This window comes from Parasteatoda tepidariorum, chromosome 8, assembly GCF_982258835.1.
Source record: "Parasteatoda tepidariorum strain Cologne lab strain chromosome 8, Ptep-v5.0, whole genome shotgun sequence".
Taxonomy (NCBI): Eukaryota; Metazoa; Arthropoda; class Arachnida; order Araneae; family Theridiidae; genus Parasteatoda; species Parasteatoda tepidariorum.
The window spans coordinates 88,959,185-88,980,003 of NC_141762.1; the positions used below are offsets into that span (position 1 = coordinate 88,959,185).

The 20,819-nt window shown below is 28.1% G+C and overlaps 1 protein-coding gene across 8 annotated transcripts in view; it reads left to right on the forward strand.

The window, feature by feature from the left end:
* Positions 1–20,819, forward strand: part of Kdm5 (Lysine demethylase 5) — a 65,720-nt gene that overhangs the window by 26,622 nt on the left and 18,279 nt on the right. For 4 of the 8 annotated variants that reach the window (XM_087169315.1, XM_087169317.1, XM_087169311.1 and 1 more), the window contains 14 exons: positions 1,111–1,199; positions 2,365–2,527; positions 3,155–3,274; positions 4,363–4,557; positions 5,561–5,681; positions 7,892–7,958; positions 8,668–8,792; positions 8,874–9,024; positions 10,343–10,460; positions 11,448–11,594; positions 12,201–12,409; positions 15,061–15,199; positions 17,274–17,453; positions 20,350–20,493. In XM_087169315.1, coding sequence (XP_087025441.1) covers positions 1,111–1,199; positions 2,365–2,527; positions 3,155–3,274; positions 4,363–4,557; positions 5,561–5,681; positions 7,892–7,958; positions 8,668–8,792; positions 8,874–9,024; positions 10,343–10,460; positions 11,448–11,594; positions 12,201–12,409; positions 15,061–15,199; positions 17,274–17,453; positions 20,350–20,493 — 1,968 coding nt within the window. The remainder of the gene's footprint in view (positions 1–1,110; positions 1,200–2,364; positions 2,528–3,154; positions 3,275–4,362; positions 4,558–5,560; positions 5,682–7,891; positions 7,959–8,667; positions 8,793–8,873; positions 9,025–10,342; positions 10,461–11,447; positions 11,595–12,200; positions 12,410–15,060; positions 15,200–17,273; positions 17,454–20,349; positions 20,494–20,819) is intronic. The other 4 variants (XM_087169316.1, XM_087169318.1, XM_087169312.1 and 1 more) reach the window with 1 other exon arrangement.

Sequence of the window (20,819 nt, forward strand, 5' to 3'; positions counted from 1 at the left end):
TAGCGAGATAAGCTTAAGTAAATTGTAATAGTTAAATTGTTTCTCATTTTAGCTTTCAAGCGATGAAGTGTTTTGTTCAATCAGATTTCAATTCTGGGATTGTGGAAATTATTAAGAAGATTTCTTTGAACATTCTTATCCCCTTATGACGAAATAGAAATAATGAAGTTATACTCATAATTTCTGTAAAAAGATTGTTAACCCTCTCGCTACGTTATTATAATTTCTTATAAATCAAAATTGGTTCAAAAATTGCATATTTTTATTACATATGTTTTAGAGTTAAAATAATCAAAAAAAAATTTTGAAAGAGTTTTTTTTTCCATTTTAATATACAATATGGTCATAAAGAAGGTTGTCGGAAAATGGAAACTAATGAAAAATAATAAAAAAGCAAAATTTTGATAATTTATCTTGGTTAAATTATGATCTATTTTATGAATTACAATGGTAAAACTTATATACAAAAAAATTATGCAAAATACAATCAAAGCATTTATTAGAAATTAAGTTTAGTATGATAAACTTCGAAAAGGCAAGGTTTCAAAAGCTCAAGATAAAGTCCTATGCACCCCCATGGAAATCGCAGTTAAAGCAAATTTTGCTACTTCTAATATTAGGGGGACCAAATTTTCATCCTTTCTTCTGATTTAACTACTAGGGTAACAATTTCCAGATTGCCTTCTATATTTTGAAGGTTAAGAATCTAAATATGTAAAAAAAAAAAAATGTTTATTCAGAGAAAGTGTGTTTTTGAGTCCGATTTCTTAACTTATTTAATGATTAGCAATAAATACACATTTCAGGTCACCCCCAGGAACCATTAAGGTTCTCACTTAGTTCGTGAAAATCCAAGAACAAAAGTTAAAAGTTATTCAGTGTGAGATATATATATATTTCTTTTACTCAATGTGCCTACAGAATTGAACTATAAAAATATTTTTTCAGTAAGCGAACAAAAAGGGCTTCAATTTTGAAGTCTGAGGAATAGTTATCAAATTAAACATTGATAATTAGTTTATTCATATTGTTAATGATAATAATTGTAATTTACACTTGTTTTTATGTTCTTACTTTGTAGTCTTACATGCTCATATCTTTATATTCTAGATACCTTGGACATATGTTGGAATGTGCTTTGCCACCTTCTGTTGGCATAATGAAGATCATTGGAGCTATTCTATAAACTATCTTCACTGGTAAAATTTTATCAACATTTGTCTTCAATAATCTTTCATTTGGGAAAATTTTTATCTATTGGTTGGGAAATTTTTTATCTGTGTCAAATTTTGACAGTTTTGAACGTGGATAAAACCGTCACATCCAGAACCTAAATTAAGAAATGCAATTATGTATTGATATAAATATTATTCATATCTTAAATAGCACAATGCATCTAATGTTAATGTTAAAGGTAAATATTGAAAATTGTTTTTCCAAATTTGAATCAAATCAACTTTATCACTCAAACTCTTTATTTTTCATTTTTTGTTTATTCTCAGAGATTTTAGTTATCGGAGTTATACCGTTTGTCATGTGTGCTGAAAAGATTTATAGCAACTTCTTCCCTTGGGTTTACCAGGGGTCAGGAAAAACCTGGAATAGTCAGGGAAAATCTCAATTTTTTACAAAAAACCTGGAAAATTCCTATATCTTACTGGAAAATGACCAGCCTTAGAAATGTCAGTAACTGTAAACAGTTATTTAGATTCAAATTAAATAATACTAACATCTATTAGAATTATTTTATAAAATTATACTTTTTAGTGAAACTTTTCCATGTTTCCATTTTCAATCTATTATATGTTTTTGCGCACATAATCTAATATTTGACATTACAAATAAAATAAAAATAATCCAAGTTTTTTGATAAAAAATTGCATAGTATAGATAAAATATGGAATGGAATTTCATTGAAATTGAGTTTTTTTTTTCTTTCTGAAATGGAGGGGGAACCCTGTTTACATTTAGGTACCATTTGTGTGGCTCATTAATTTTTAATCTTGTTTTATTTTATTGTATGAAATATATGAAAGGGTATTATACTTTTTTACTATGTTGTTAAATAGTTAATGCTTAGCAAAGTTTTAAGTAAACGAAAATTAAAAAGAAATATTCTTTTTTGTTTTGATAGTATGCAATTTCGATTATCTGCCATGAGTAGCAAGTGTCTTTACCCTGATAATAGTTTACAATTTCTTAAAAAATAAGACCGATTTTTGAAGAAAGGTTTGAAATTTAAAAAAATATGCTAAGATTAAAGTTTAATTTTTTGTTTTATGCTGTCATTAATGATATTTTATTGTTTAAAGGCATGCAACTTTTGGTGAAAATTTATACCACTTACATTTATTTTATTATTAGGGGAGAACCGAAAACTTGGTATGGTGTTCCGGGCGGGAAAGCTGAATCCTTTGAAGAAGCAATGAGATCTGTTGCTCCTGAATTATTTAATGCACAACCAGATTTATTACATCAACTGGTGACAATTATGAATCCCAATCTCTTGATTTCCCAAGGAGTGCCTGTAAGTATATTTCTCTCCTTATCTAAGTATATTTCTCTCCTTTAATGAGCTCAATTTGCACAGATTACATAAGTCTATTTTGTTTCACAATCGCCTTTTCAACAGTTATTGCTACGAAATTCTGCATTTTAAAAAACCCAGTCTTTAATATGATATTACGATGCGTGAAGCTTGAATTTGAGTAATCACTTTTTACAATATATGTATGCATATTTATATTTGCTAAATCATTTATTGGTGAAAGGAAAATTTTTTAAAAGGAGTATGTTTTTTATAATAAAAAGGTTATTTTTTTGAATGAATTATAGCAATTAAAGCATTTAATTTTTTACAAATATACTAATTTTTTTAATATAAATTTTTTTATATAAACAGCGTTTGTATAAAAATTATTATATGTGTCACTAACTTGACTAAAGGAATCATGGTATATGACAATTAAGTCATTTAATAAAATTTTAGTGAATATTTTTAGTGAATTTTTGTTCTTAATAAGGCAACTATTTTCGTAATTTTCAGCAACTATTTTCATGCTTTAAGATACTAAAAGCAACTATTATGTTCATTTTTTTATGTGGCAACCCTACTATAGTAATTAACTTGTTACTAATTTCCTTCTTCTTTTAGATTTGTCGGACTAATCAACTGGCAGGGGAATTTGTTGTTACATTCCCAAGATCTTACCATGCAGGGTTTAATCAAGGTTACAACTTTGCTGAAGCAGTGAATTTTGCACCAGCAGATTGGGTAAGTCTCTTTAAATGAGTTTTTATCAATTAATTCTAGAATGAAACTAAACATAATTTGTTTTAAAATTATAAATTTCAGTTACACACACATACATTTCTGAGATTATATAATACTGACAAAAAAAAACTTACCTGATGTATCTCTCTCGAGTAAGGATAAATATTTTTAAATGTAGTTTTTTCAGGTTAGCAAATCACTTGTAAAATTAAGTTTGTGTATTTCAATACAATTATTAATTAATAAATTATTAGAAGACTACAACATTTTTCTTCACCACATCACCAAACTCTATCCTTACGGCTGATGAAAAGCCCCTAAGACAGAAAATATTAAATTAAGAGAATTTACGTAACAAATTTATTGTATTGAGTAATAAATTACAAAATTTCCGCTGAACTTTAAATTTTACAATTTAAGATAATAGTTTATTTGCTAAATTGGAACTCTCAAGAAAGATCATTTGAAATTTATTATTTTTTAAAGCAGCATACCTGGTCTCCTGTTTTTTAAAAAAGTCTCCTGTATTTTACGACTATCTCCTGTTTACCCGTATATTCTCAAATTTTTCCGTATTTGTTGAAGAAATTTTTAAAAAAATGGCAATAAAATATTCACTGATGGCTAAAATACTTCTTAATCCTCAACAGATTGTGCTATTGCCAGTACTGATGTTAATTGTTAATAATTTAAGTAATTATAAATAATAGTTTAAAAAATTCTTTAGATTAAGATTTATATACATATTTTTTACTTCGTAAAATGTAAGTGCTTATATTATTTCCAATTTTGAATTTCTTTTTTTGGACTTAATGATTATGCATGATGTATTAAAACACTTTACTCGTACCCTAAAAAATGTCACTAGTATAATCTCCATTATATTATTTTTACAATGTTGGCAGGTATGAAGCGTATTTTTTATTGTACTCTAGTAAAAATTTCTGCGATTTCTTACAAATTTTATTTGCTCTAACTTGCCTGTACTACTATTTATATCTCCAATAATTATTTATTTATGTATCTCTATTCCAATGATTTTTAATCCTTAATGTTCTAAAATTTTTACTGTTCCTTTTAACATGCAGCTTCCTATTGGACGAGTGTGTGTATCTCATTATGGAATGCTACATCGCTTTTGTGTGTTCTCACACGATGAACTTGTGTGCAAGATGGCACAAGATCCAGATAAACTAGATATTAGTATAGCTGCTTCTACTTATCAAGATATGCTGAAAATGGTTATGTCTGAGAAAGAGTTGAGGAAGACACTTTTTGATTGGGTTAGTATTCATATTTTAAATTTGTTTAATTCTCACTATTGTACCACACTTTGAAACTTACAATTTAAATGAGTTGCAAAATAAATATGATCTTCATAGTCAGATAATATAAATGCACGCGCGAACGTTGTGCGCGGATACATTGGGGGTTATTCTCCAATTCTGCAGATACTTTTTTAAAAATATTTATTGTAATATGAACAAAAAGTATCCCCGTGCAAAAAACGTTTGGTGGAGGGGGGGGGGATATGAAGCAGCCGGTGTACTCATGATTTATGTGAGGTAGAAGAAAGTCAGCGCTTAGTTGTATGCATGCTGCTCCCAAAGAGAAAAGAGACAACTGCTACTTTAGTCCAAAATTTTGCGATCCCATTGTTAGCGGCCGAGCCTACAACCAGCTGGTTTTTTACAACTCAACTATCGCTTTGCAATGAAAATAGACGATTCCAGTGACAGTAAGAAATCTTTTAATGTACTTTCGTTTGGAGCGAAATTACTAATCTTACTTAATATGATAATTACTTTATATGAATGCAGTTCTATGTATAACCAACCAGGGGTCTGCCCAGGCCTAATTTACTACCGTTTAGAGGTACCTTCACAAATTCAACTTTACAAAATTTCACAAAATACTTTTTCTTAAAATTTTATTTTTGTATCCCTTAAAAAACGATAAATTCATATTTTTACCATATTTTTGTGTTGATTTTTCAATATAACTTTTAATTTTTCACAAATTATGTCTAAATTTTCACAAAATAGGTACCTCTCAGCAAAACCTAGACAGACTCCTGATAACTATTAATATTAAAGTTGCATGTATATATAATTTTTTCAAGAATAAATTAAAATATTAAATAGTTTACTGATTTCATATATTTAGTAAAATATTGTATTATCAAAAATATTATGAGCTTGCAGATGCTTTTGGATTGTGTGTGCAGATACTTTATGCTTTTATCTTGCTATAATCTTTATATAGTAACCATCATTTATATTTCAGGGTGTAACACAAGCTAATAAAGAAGTGTTTGAATTGTTGCCAGATGATGAGCGGCAGTGTGATTACTGCAAAACCACTTGTTTCCTATCTGCTGTTACTTGTTCTTGCAATAACAGTAAGAGTAAGCTTTTCCACTTATGCTATTCATTGTCTTTTATGACATTAGATAAAAGTTTTATTTCACTGATTCTTTTGTTAATACAAGTTTAAACAGTGTGTTTTTTTCCCCTCCAGTTGCAAATGAAATATAAAACAGTATTATTTATATACAGTGCACAAAATAAAAATAAAAAAAAGAATACCTCTCAAACTTTTAATCTGTAGATCAGATTTTTTACATACTTGTGTTCAATTTTTATAGTTCTAGAAGCTGATTTTAAATATGCTAATTAGTTTGCGCTGAGGATATTTTAAGTTATGAAATTTAATTGAAAAATTTAATTTGTTGTTTTTTCGAGGGATTTTGGAATAGGGTTTGGGGTAGCCATAGTCTAGAAAATATGATTATAAAAGTGTTCTCAAGTTGGCCCTTTAATATTAAATTCTCTGCTGCTTTTGCAGTATATTCATATTTTAGTAATCTTCTAAAAAGTAAAATAATTTTGTCTCATATCAGTCGCTTGAACTATATTTAGTGAATAGAAAAATTTGACCTCATTTATTACGAAGCTTGATTTAAAAAAGCTCATTTTTTAAACATGATTGATGTTATCTTCAATTGACTATTCAAAATTTTGTTACAAACATTACTCTGGTTTAAAGAGGAATTTTTCCTAAACTTCTTTGAAATCAGTTTAAAAAAGTTGTAAGTATTTGACTGGTTCGCGGAAATTTCATTTCCTTTTTAAGGATTTAAAAACTTAAAACTTCTTAAAAATTTAATGTCTATAAACAATAAAGATGAACAAAGTAAAGTTCCACTTATATTTTGCCATAAATTAACAATTGTAATGAATAACGAATGGTGTTGCTTTACAAATATTTGAATAGATTATATGTCTACTATTTCTTTTGTCTATGTGTTTGTTCTAGACCAAATGTTTGAAAGAATAAAATGGGACAGTTATGGGGAGGAAACAATTAAACCACTTCAAAAACAAAGAGTAAACCTATATGGAATCATTAAGTGTTAAGATCAGATATGTATATTATGCATGAACATGTGAATTGCTGAAAATTTTTCACCGTTGTGGAACATTTTTTAATGTCACTCATTGTAAACAAAAAACAGTCAGTATTTTTTAATATTGTGTTGAAATTTTTATTTAGTTGTTTTTATTTTATTATCGTTGTTGAGCGGTTGACCTGAGTTTACGATTACTATTGTTCAATTTCGTAGCCTTGTAATTTTGAACCCAATCCAGAAGATTAGGGATCAAGTATTGGGGAGAAATTTGTGTTCGTGGAGGGCTTTTTGATGGAACTAATTCGTATCTCCTTTACACGGAGAGGAAAACCATGAAAACCTTCCGCGGTTAGCCTGACGGCAGAGGGAGTCTAATCCATGACCACTGACGATATTTTAAGTCAGCATTGTGGACGGTGTAGATGCGGAATTCGTATCTACCAGCCACTGTTGGGATTCGAACCCGGTTCGCCGCATTGGAAGGCAAACACTCTATCCCATGAGCCACCAGGGCTCTTGCTAAGTTGAAAAATGGAAATTTCCCAATTCTAACCAGTATATTAATATTACAGAGATTAATATAATAATTTCTTTCTCACCTTTGTGGAGTTGTACTTTTCCCGCAATTTTGTCATTGCATTTGACTTTTAATTTGAGGCATGCTGGAATGAATAATATAAAAGTTAAAGATTTTTTAAAAAATAGGTGATTTTCAAACAAATTTTACCAAAATTGGTCGGACTATAAAGGGGTTGAAATAAAATCCAAGAGTTAATTAATATTGTGATGTTTAAGAAATAGTTATAATTGCTTTGCAGAAAGTCTTTTAATTGAGATTTTTGTGGTAGCGAAAGTTTTTCATTTTATTAAAGTTGGACTGGGATACTGTATTTCGTGTCATGTGTGCTGTTTGTCAAACCACAGCTAAGGTGCAATCACAGAGAAAGAGAATTTAATTTTTATTGGTAAAAAGTAGTAAATTTTCAAATATTCTGTATATTGAAGCTTTTATTTTTTTGTGATAACCTTTTATCAAATTGTGTTTAATAAGTACAATGATTTAATTTTCAATTTGTCTGGACAATTGTGTCTACATCTTCATTGTAATCTCTCTATATTGCTGTATGAGTTAAAATATATTTAGTTAGTTTATAGTTAAAATAAAATTTATGTCTTATAATATTCATTATTATAATTTTTTTTAGACAAGTTGGTCTGTATTCCTCATAGAGACAAGTTATGTTTTTGCCCTCCAGAAAAACATAGTTTAATGTAAGTATTATGTTTTTTGAAATTTAATAAAAGTATTTTTTTATTACTTATTTTAAATTTTTAAGATTAACCGTTTAACAATTTAGTAAATAAATTTTAAAGGATATTAGAAAAAGAATCTTATTATTTAATAGGACCAAGGTGATATGAGCAAACAAGGGAGTTTCAGTTAATTTAAAAAACTAGAAAGTATGTAAGTGTTTCTGAGGCTTGGCGAGCTTTAGTGTGCAGGACGTGGAGCTCCCTAGTCTAAAAACATTTAGTTTTTTGGCAACAAATCACAGGGTGCATAGCGTTTTAAAAAAGTGCTTTAAGGTGCTTATTTTTTATTTAAGTTTTTTAAAAGCTCTTAGAGGTTTGAGTTGGGGTAGCTTTTTGAATTGGGGATTTGTAAAAAGTGCTTAATTTTCTATCTTTTAAAAAGACATTTTTTCTTTGCCGTGACGATTGTCGTTCGAAATTATAAAAAATGCATGATTTTCACAATTTTCTCTGCAATATTTATCAGGAACTAGTTATTTTTATCATGATTACGTAAAGTTTTTGAAAATGGTTTTGTATTGTATTGATTTTATGTTTTGGATAGTGATTAAAAATATTTTTTGAGTGCTTAAAAAGTACTTAAAAGGTGCTTATTTTTTGTTGAAAAAATCTGGCTATGCACCCTAAAATAAAAATGTTTTCTTTAAATATGCATTTAATGTTGCAGGTACCGTTACACATTGGATGAACTTCCTGGTATGCTACAACGCTTGAAAACTAGAGCTGAATCATTTGATTGTTGGTCCATCAAAGTAAAAACTGCCTTGAATGCCACTGAAAGCTCAAAATTGGGTAATTTATGTTTTTGTTTTCAATTTTTCTAACTTTATTTTACTTCCGATAATTAAATGGTAAAATTTTATTTTTATATAGGTATATCAGACTTCAAAGAGTTGCTTCAGGAAGCAGACGAGAAGAGATTTCCTCAGTCTGAGCTCTTACAAAATCTTTCAGCTGCGGTTGAGGAGGGTGAGAAATGTGCAGCTCTCGCTCAACAACTTTTGAGTCGAAAAGTGCGAACGAGGTATGATTTAATCTTTTTGAAGACTTCAAATACTTTATTTAGCTTATTAAGTTCATATACTTTATTAAGTTACATTAAACTTTGAAATTTAAATACTAAATGTTAAAGTTTAAAGCAGCACACACTCTAGCAAAACTTTTTGAATTCATTCAAGGTAAGTTGGACAAAGCCTCGTCCTTAAATTTGTATTTTTCTGACAAATTAGCCCTTTAGCTTCCACAATATAAATCATGGTGCATAGCATTTTCAAAAACTTCTCAAAGGTGCTTATTTTTGAATTTTGTTTTGTTAAAGCCCTGCTTTTTTTCATTGGGTGTTTTTAAAAACTGCTTAATTTTCCTTTTTGAAATTGAAATTTCTTTCTTTACCGTGTTGATTTTCGCCATGTATTATGCAAAAGCGTGCTTTTCGCATTGTTCTATTAAATGTTTTCACAATTCATTCAACCACAATCTATTTCGGCATACATTTGATCCATACCGTATGAAAGCGCTAATAATTTAAACGTTTAATATACTTGCGAATCTGCACGTGCATCTACAGGGCAGGGTTTGGTGTAATTGCACTCTCATGGGCAACTCTGTTGCATTTTGCAAGATATTCTCAATTTCTCGTTTCATTTTCCACCCTCAGATATCAAACCGAAAAATCTCTCAATCTTTTTATGGTGGCTAATATAATCAAGAAAAGAGTTCTTTGTCTAAAACTAGGTGTTTTATCATGATCATGTAAAGTCTTTAAAAATTATTTTGCATTTTGTAAATGTATATAGTGCTTAAAAATATTTTTTGAGTGCTTAAAAAGTACCTAAAAGGTGCTTATTTTTGTGTTGAGAGATTTGGCTACGCACCCTATAAATTAATTATGTAAAAATAACTATATTTGAGAAAGTAATTTAATTCAATTTTGAAAGTATGCTAAAGCTGTTTTTTTATGACCTGGTGTGTATAGATGAATATGGTGGAAAATTTTTTTATTTCTGAAATATTTATTTTTAGCAACAATTCATAATATGACCCTTTTAAACTGAGATACATACAGGGGTTTTAAAATCAATGTGTGTAAGAAATATATTTAGAATTTATCGTAAATTGAATTAGTTGATCAGATTTAAGAACAAAAATCACAAATGAAATTTTTATTATGTTCCCCATATAACCTACATGCTTCATGTGTCCATCTTTTATTGTTGAGACACTGAATACTTTCTACGAATTTTGACTTGAAATATTGTATTTAACATTTATTTCTACTGTTTTACTTTTACTTTTTTTTGTATTTTTAGTAATTAAATTTAATATAATTTTGAATTTTATAGAATGAGGCAAGTTGGAGAAACAAAATCTAACTCTCGTCTTACATTAGAAGATTTACAGTTATTCCATCATCAACTTTCAACTTTAGCATGTGAAATAAAAGAAGCATATCTGGTCAAGGTATATTTTCCCCCTATTCATTTATCTTCATTAATCAAGGAAATTGTGATTTATAAAGTAATGCATTTTTCATGATACTGAAGCATGTTTTCAGTCCTTGTCTATGATACTTAATTAATAACAAATTGAAGATAAAATTTTTTTTAGTTTTAGTGATTGTAATAAAAAAAAAACTGAATAAAATAAAAATTATGTAGAATAATTTTTTTTGCATAATATCTGTAACTTTAAATTAATTTTAAAAAGTATGTTTTAAGAAAGAGTTTAGGATTTTAAGTTGTTTAAATCATTCGTTAACAGCTTATCCTTGTTCTGAATGTAATCCTGTTTTGAATATTTGTGTGTGTGTGTGTATATATATATATATATATATTTTTTTCCGAAAGTGAATAATGTTACATATGAATAATTTTGATGTTATACAATCCAAGAAAATTGTTATACACATTACTAAGATTTATTCATTTTCTTTTGTTGCTAAATCTTTTTTATGCATGCAACCTAGTTGAAAACTGTACAATATGTCGACTAGATTTAAAATCTTTTGTTCTAATTCAGGGGTCTGTCTTTGCTGAATTTACTACCGTTTAGCAGTACCTTCCCAAATTCAATTTTAGGTCAAACGGTAGTTTCACAAATTCAACTTTAGGAAAAAAGGGTTATTTAACAAAATACTTTTTCTTAAAATTTTATTTTTGTATCCCTTAAGAAACGATAAATTCATATTTTTGTGTTGATTTTTAAATGTAATTTAAAATTTTTCACAAATTATGTCTTAAATTTTCACAAAATATTTACCTCTCAGAAAAACCCCTGTAATTGTCTGGACCCATATATTTTACAAACACAATTATCTTAGCTAAATGTTTGTTTCAATAAAATATTGAATGCTTATCAAGTTAATTAGGTTAGAAAATTTAAGAATATTACTCATAATGAAGAAACATTACAAAATTAATCAATTGTATAATTGTTATTTTTTAATAGGATCTGCTGGACAGAGCCGTGGCATTTGAAGCTGAAGCAAAAGAAATTCTCAATGATGATAAGACAGATTCTAAAAAAGTAGAAAAGTTTTTGGAAGCTGGACTTAATTTGGATATTGATATTCCCGAGATCCCGCAACTAAAACAAGCAAGTGGTCCCTTCCTTTTCCTAAATTTTTTTATTATTTCTTAAGAATAAAATGATTTGCAGCTGGCCTTTCTGTGTTTTTTTCTTCGTGTGAAATTTTATAATTATATTTCAGCTTTTTTCTTTTAAGTTAAAATTTCTGCTTAACATAAAATCAATTTTCATTTCTGAGCTAAATCATAGCAGGGAGAAAATATCTTAGAATTTAGTTTTGAAGAACTCCATAAATTTTCTTTTTGAGCTTAATTTAACTTTTTAACTATTGTGTGCATTTTTAATGTAAAAATTATTGTAAATTGTAAAAAAGAATTTTGTCATAATTCTGAAAGCTAGAAAAACTAGTTTTCTATTCTATATTAGGAAAGCTAGCACATTTTTATTTTCATGCATAAGACACTAAAGCTTAAACTTTCTGCATTCATGCTCCTAATAAATATTAACCTTTAGTAAGCTGTTAGTACAGTTCTTTTATTTCATTAAGTTTTACTTTCATTGCATGTTTTGTAAATTTGTAATAGTCAAGATTTGTTGCAAACTTTGAGTTTTTAAAATTTTGATTTGATTGGTTGAATTGATTGAATGATTGAAATTTGATTGATTTTGCAGAGGCTTTACCAGAAGAGGTGGTTAGAAGAAGTAAATGGTTCCCTGATACACCCAGAGATGGTTACGCTAGATATGTTGCGCAAACTTCTTGATAAGGGAATCAATATACCTCCTGACCATACCGTAGAAAAAGTAATGGCTGAACTTCAAGAACTCCTGACTTTTGGAGAAAAGTGGGAAGAAAAAGCAAAAATGTGCCTACAAGCCAAGTAGGCATCTTACATTTTATTATTTTTTACATATCTAGATCATAGTGCGCAGCGTTTTTAAAAAGTGCTTAAGGGTGCTTATTTTTATTTTCTTTTTTTTTTAAAAGCCCTTAAAGGTGCTTTTTTTGAAAAAATGAGTGTTTTTCTCCACGATTTTGATTTTTGCCACATATTATGCAAAAGCGTGCTCTTCACATTGTTCTATTCAAAGTTTTCACAATTCGTTTCAGCCTACCGTTTGTCCCTAGCTTATGAAAACTCCAATCATTTTACATGTTTGATGAAATACTTGCGAGTCTGCATGTGCATCTACTGAGCTGAGTTCGGTGAGATTCTAGCTCTCACTTGTGCAACTCTGCTGCATTTTCAGGCTGAATTCTCTGCTCAATTTCAGGCTTCATTTTCCACCCTCTGAAACCGAACCGAAAAATCTCTCGATCTTTTTATGGTGACTGATATAATCAAGAAAAAGAGTTATTTGTCAGAAACTAGTTTTATCATGCTCTTGTAAATTCTTTAAGAATTATTAGCATTTTGTTAATGTATATAGTGCTTAAAAATATTTATTGAGTGCTTAAAAGGTGTTTATTTTTTGTGAAAAATAAGTTCTATGTTATATTTATTAAAAAAGAAAGATTTTTTGCGTCTCATTCTACAACTACAACATTCATTTATTATTATATTTTGGCAGAAAATTAGACCCAAAAATGTGAACGCTACAATTAAAACATTTAAAATCAGGCTACAGATTTATAGATTTTTTTTTCCAATGGAGAGCTTGCAGATAAGTAATAAAGGCAATGCAAGATCTTTATTTCCTTTTGTCGGCATATTTTATTTAAGCATCAGCTTATTTGAAAGCATATTAGCCTTTTTTCAAGCTTATTTACCTGAATTCAGTAAAATGTCACTTAACCCTTTCGAGCCGACTGTCACATATATGTGACAGCAAGAAACGCGCTCACTTCCCGGCCGACACACCCGCGTGTCAGAGAGTTTTCTCGTTCACCCCCGACCGTCACTTATTTGTGCCAGCGTTTCGGAACGTTTTAAAAAATGAAATTTCTTCCAAAAGATGGCATTGTATGTCCATATGGTTTCAGATACATGTAGATTTGACCTTCTACTCAAGATGAAAGTACAGTCACGTGGTTTTTAGGGGATGGAGAGGAGGGGGGGAATGTTTTATGAGGGCTCTTTAAATTAGCACGTGATATTTATTTACAGTAAGTAAGGGAGTTTTTTTTATCTCTCGCTACTTTCGATTTTCGGATTAGTTTTTAGTGGATAATTAGATCTTGTAGGCTTGAATTTTTTTTCTTTTTACCGTTAGAATGTCGAAGCGTCGAAAATTTTTAACTGAGCTGAAAATAGAGGAAATTATGCAAAATACTTAAACTTATTAATATTTATATTACATTTAAACAAGAAATAACTTAAGTAAATAAAGTATCCATAGAAATATATATAAAGCATATGTCACTTAAATACTCTACAGAACAATATTAAACAACGCGCTGATATTTCGGCAATTTCATGGAATTAGGCTTAACATCAAAAAACTCTCCGGCCCTGGGGAGGCACACGCTAGAGAGACTGCCGGCCTCAGCGGTAAGCGCGCTTTCGCGCTTTGCGTCGCGAAAGGGTTAAAAGCCTCATCCACTGAGCTTTTCAATTAGAAAATTGTTTGTGTCTGATATTAATTTAATGGTATTATGCACTGAATTTGTATTTCCATTTCTGGAAACATTCAAGTTACATCATATGGCATTTAGAGTTATTAATAATTATGAAACATGTTTATTTCATCACATATTTGTTTCAGACACTTTGGTAAGGTCATGCTAAAGTATATTAGTTGTCTTAATTCTGTGCCAATAATAAAATACAGCCCGAGATGAAATTTTTTCCCTTTGAATTACAGATTTTAATTTAATCAGACTTAATTTAATAATAATGAATTAAGGATTATTGTATTCTCCATTTAACTATATTATTTGAATAATATAATTCATTCTTTCAACCAATCAGAATAGGTGAAAGGCATGCTATATTTTTGATTTTAGACAAAAACTTAACAATATTTTTTCTTTACAAATTTTACTAGCTCAATTTGAATTTTGAGAGTGTAATTTAATAATTAGTTGTTTGGTTAAAACTTTTCAAATAAATTATATTTTTAGCACTACCATTCTTACAATTTAGGAGAAGAAAAAAACAACCTTAAACAGGCAAATCTTTAGTATGCTATGAATATGGCAGTTAAATTCCAAAGAGTTTAACTTAAATTATTGAAATATAACTTGATTGATAAAAGAAATATCATAATTGTGATATATTGACAGTATGCAGTTACATAATTGTGATGTAACTACATACTGTCGTTAATAAGCCATTATGGGATATCTCATTAATGAGCCATTTTGAGAGTTTTAACATTTATTCATTATTAAGTAAATGCTTGCAATATCGAGATTACATTGTGTACGTCCATGTATAAAATGCCTGTTAATGTGAAGATTGTTATGTGAAGTTCTATTTAATACATTATTTTGAATCTCTTCATATTAGAATTTCTTTATGAAATTTATTATTTGTGTTGCAGACATTCTTATTTATTTTATTGATGATTTTATTTAAATTACTTTTAGGCCTAAACACTCCTTACAAGTTCTGGAACAAGTTGTTAAGGAAGCAGGAAATATATCAGTTCATCTTCCTAATGTCATGCAATTGGCTGATGCTGTCAGAAAAGCAAAGGACTGGATTGCAAGGGTACAAGCCTTACAGGTAAACAAACTTATGATGTTTAAGTGAAGTTAAGGTTTTTTCTTTATCTTACATTTCTCCATATATATATATGTACTCACACAGTTAGACCTCGATATAAGGTCACCCTAAGCGACATCGCAAAAGTGAGCTTATAAGCGGGGTGACCTTTTAACCGATTTATTAGCAGTTCGCAACTAAGCACGTAAATAGTACACATTATGATTTTTAAGAAATGGTAATACAAACGAAAATTGGCCATAAATTAAATATTTAAGTCAATAAATTTTAACAGAATTTGTAAAGAATTAAAGAAAGTTAGATTTTTTAAAAAATTTTAATTTAAAATAAAGCTGTTTACAAATTTCCTCAAAGTGTACATACATACATTACATCTTACCTTATTTAAAATAAATCATTTATGCAGGTCTGTCTCATTTTTGGTTTCATTTTTCGAACAATGTTTTCTAGATTTTGTAACTTCTCAAAATATTTCTCAGCTCCCTCATAGTTTGTAAAAAATTTCGTATGCCATTTATTGCATTGAAGGCTTCCGCTTGGGTTACAGCTACAGTCTCAGGATCACTGTCATTGTCCTCACTGTGAATATGAAACAATTTCAGAAATTGTAGCTTGTTCGTTGGTTGCAACATTTTCATAGAACTCGAGAGTTAGTAATTGCCTTGTAAAGAAGTTAAATAGGCTTTTGTTAGAAAAGAGCTCCACTTGTCTCAGATAAAAATGACATTATAAGCAATAACAGTTTTTAAAACTTGACCATATATCCGATAACCTGTAACAAAGAATTCCTATTCAGTGAGCCAGGACTTCGGAAAAGTGACCTTATATGCGGATGACCTTATATCGAGGTCTGACTACATATGTATATATATACTATGGTTCATTATATCCAAATTCTTTGAAAAATATTTTTGTAACATAGGACAGTTATATTCTTGGAAATAATGATTGTGGTATGACATAATTTGCTGATAAATTTTTTATTAATTAAATAAAAAAATTAAAAATTAAAATATTTACTTAACTAAAAATTGATTTTAATTTCTCACTCTATGAAAGAAATGAATGATTTCTGGTTGAATACTTGAATGCAATTCAATTTTAAGTAGAGTCCATTAATTTCTGTGTTAATAATCAGTAAATCCAGAATTTTCTTATCTACATTTTCTGTAGCAGAAAAAAAAAACCTAATATATTCACTGTTGAATTTACCTGCAAAATTTCACTTTTTCCTTCATTTTTTTTAAAGTCTTTTTTCTTTCTTCAGTATTGTACTTTTGTTACAAAAGAAGATAATTATTAATAAGATTAAAACTTATGATAATTTTAACTCAATCGGAAATGCCTTCCTTTCTACAGAATTCACAATTTTTACTGCTTTTGAGTAAAAAAAGTCTGCTTATCTCATATTGATATAAAAGAACATTAAGAAAACAACTATGAAACTAGTGAAATTCTTTGACTGCTTTTTTTTTTTAAAATTTCAAAAGGTGATTTGTAATGAAAAGAGGTTTGTAGAGTAAGTGGATTCCACAAGAATCAGGTTACAAGTGGCTAAAAGATGATTCTTAAAATAGAGAGGTTTGTTTCTTCATTCGGGGGGTTAGTTTAAGGAGAGACGGGACCACTAAAAATGTTCACAATGAACCAGGTTCACTTTAGTGGGATTCGACTGTATTATTAATTATGACCTTTTGTTATTTTTTTTGTTCGAAAAGCATTATAATATAAATTAATAATACTATAATGCTTTATATATATATATATATATATATATATATATATATATATATATATATATATATATATATATATATATATATATATATATATATATATATATATTAATATATATATTACAAAAAAACAAATTTGTAATTTTATCATAAGAAGGATATTATCACCTAAAAATGTGAATAGTGCAAACTGAATTTATGTTATTCATTTACTACTTTAGTTAGATTATTAGTAGAAAATTTACAAACTTAAAAATTTATGAATTAATTTTTTTCATTGTGACTGCTTTAAGTTAGATTAGTTTACTTTATTATAATAAATTTATGTAATTTTTTAGAGTGGAGAGCATTATCCTTATATTGAAGTCTTAGAGTATTTAGTTTCGAAAGGTAGACCTATACCAGTAAGACTTGAACAGCTGAATCAAATGGAGAACCACGTGGAAGCTGCCAAAGCATGGAGGGAGAAAACGGCTAAAACATTCATGAAGAAAAACTCACAGTATTCTCTCGTGGAGGTATTTTTTATTAAATTTTTATCTTTTTTAACCATAATGATAAAAATGTTGTTTATTAAATAATATTTTAAATTAGTTTTTTGAGTATTAAGATAAGTTCACTGTTACTTTATCTCAGCCTAACATGGTGAAATCCTGGAAAAATTAAACCTGTTTTTTTTTTACTGGGGACCAATAAAATATATTTTCATAAACTAAAATTAAAATGTCCTTTATCAGTGAATATGAAACACAAAAACAGGCATGCATATTATAATTTTTGTCTTCATCGATTGAATGTTTATTTTGCTATCAATTACCTTTTTCTTTGACCAAAATATAAAAAATGAATATCTTTTATTGATGGTAGCATAGGTATTGATGGTAGTTTACCCATTTTATTTCAAATCATTGTATAAAATTAAATATCAGGATTTTTTTTTTTTTAAATAAAACACAATCTTTTTATTTTCATCCTAAGTGAATTTCATCACCGAAATATTGTTATCTTAAACTTTAATTGTTTCATTTTGTCTTTAAGTGTAGCTAAAATTAACCAGCTTTTTGAAACTTGTCATCAATTATAATGTAATACTTAAAATGGAGTGATATAATTTTAAAAAATAGCTATATGAAATTCTTAAGTCATTAATAAAAAAATTTTAAAAAAAATCACTTTTTTTTATCAAATTTTTCTTCTTTGAATTTATTTTCTATTGCACTCTAATTTCTACAACACTGCAAAGTTAAATTGATACAAAATCTAGTTATTTAGCAAAAGGAAGATGGAGAATGCTTTTAAGAAAAACATGTCAAATCGTCCTGTGATTTTTTTCTTTAAAAAAAAATAATTTAAATATGCAAATAATATTCTTTTTTGTGTAATGTAAATTAGTTTTAAAATTATTACTGTAAAAAAATAATAAATAAAAATTCACGTTGGAGTGACTCCTTTTATCAGTTTATTATACTTAATTTTACATCATTAATCAGTTTATTTATAATTTTGCATCATTAATTTTACAGACTTAAATGATGTTTACATACAGAAGTGAAGTAATTTTAGACTGATAAAATGCTTTTATATTTTTACAAGAAAGTTTTATCCCTGAGTTAAGAATATAAATTATTGTAAACTCAGGGATGAGATTCTTCCGCGGATTCGCGGATTTCCGCTTTTTCTCAGATTTTTCCATTTTTCCCGCTAATTTCCGCTGAAATTTTTTTTGTTGCTCAAGTTAAAATATTTTATGAGGAATTAAATTTTCCGCGGAGCGAAGTTATTTAAGTCCTCATTTCTCCCTCTGAAGTTTCTCTAAAAATCATTTCCTTGGGATAAAACTGGTTGATCTTTATACAGGGATGAGATTTTTTTCGCTTTTGTCTCTCGAATTTCAGCCTTTTTATCAAAAACTCAGATTCTTTAAAAGTTTTGTTTTTTTATTTTTTATTTATTTATAAATATCCCGTTTTTTTTAAAAAAAATTCAGTCCTTGAAGTCAAATTATTATATTTATTTACGATTTTCAAAGAAAAACAGAAAATTCAAACTACGTCCTAGCTGCTAATCCTTCCGCATGTTTACTTATTTCAGCTATTTTCTCCGATTTCACGCACAGAAAATAAGATTTTCCGTATTTTTTATCCGTCGGCGGGATAGCTCGTATTTTCGTAATTTAGACGTCGCTGCTTCTTGTACTCTGGAGAGAAAGCAAACAAAAAAGGCGAAAAAAAAAATAGAGGTGGATTTGTGGTGAAAATATTTATTTGCTCATTCAATTAATCTTGTAAATGTTTATTTATTGTGTAAACAAAAAGCAATTCAAACAAGCCTTTTAGAAATCCCAAGTCCAGACTCTGCAAATATCTCGATTTTTATTCATGCTATTTTAATATCAATCATCGATTTTCGTATTTACCTGATTTAAAAGTTGTGCATTGCAATTCTTATTTACGCTTTTTAAATATCGCACATTATGACTCGTACGAGATTTACGAGATTTAAAAATCTAATATCGTGTTTTGTATTTTTGCATTTTTAAAATCGCGATTTTATTATCAAACATCGATTTTCGTATTTACCTGATTTAAAAGTTGAGCGTTGCGATTCTTATTCAGGCCATTTAAATATTGTACATTGCGATTCTTATTTACAAGATTTAAAAAACCAATATCGCGATTTGTATTTACGAGCTTTTAAAACCCTATGTAGCTACGCGAGCTTAAAATCCAATGTCGTGATTCGTTTTTGCGGTTGCAATATCGCGCGATTTTAAAATTATGCATCTTGATCTAAAATTTTTAAGTTCGCATTTTTTAAGTTCGATGTAGAGTTTCATATTCACGTGATTTAAAAGCCTCATTCGGGATTTATATGTATTACAAGTTTAAACAAAAATTTGACAAAAAAGTGCTATTTTTATATATATATATCTATATATATTCTTGGATTTCCTCTTTTTTACTCTCTGACTACTCTCATCCCTGTAAACTAAAAAATACTAATTATTTAAAAAAATGTAGAATCCAAATCATAAATCCGACATTGTTTATATGTTTCTGTTTTGGATGAGAGTGTTAAGCAGTGTGTCTCATAATTTTATCTGAAATTAAAAATGTTTATTTTAAATGTATATGAAAGAAAATAATTTTAAACTTAGCAATTTTTTAAAAAAAATCCAACAATTTTTGATTGGATCATTTAAATCGATGTCACACATAATTGCATTCATTAGTTATGATTATTATGAATAGTAACAAAGCTAAAATAATTGATTTTAAAACACATGTAGTTCAACTAATATTAGAAAAAAATAGATTTTTTGCACTTAATTTTCCAAAAGAAATCTTTAAAGTAACAAAATGGTTTCAAAGCAACCCTAAACAATAGTACATTTTTCAATAAATTTGCTTTTAGGTGCTTTCTCCAAGAAAAGATATTGGTACCCCTCTCACATCAAAAGGTAAAAAGAAAAGAGCTAAAGAAAATGAAGATAGTATATGTGAAGATTCTGTGAGTTTGGATATAAGGTTAGAAGAATCCAGAGATACATCAGCATTTGTAAGTACAGCTATAGATTTTGCTCATTTAAAAAGCATTTAAATTTTTTTCTAATCTTTATTATCTAATGTTATGATACGATTTTTAATCAATTGAAAGAGATATAACTTTCAAAATTTTAGTACTGTAATAAATATGGAGTATGAGTATTTAAATAATTGTTTATGTTTATTATTTTATTTATTTGCTTTGCCTATGTTGTTATTTTTGTGTTATTCTCATTTTCAGACTTCCTAATTTTTGCTTTATCTTGTTAACCACTGGAAAATTTAAGTATCTTTTAAGTTTTTCAAAATATTGAAAATTAACTAAAAAATGAAATTAAT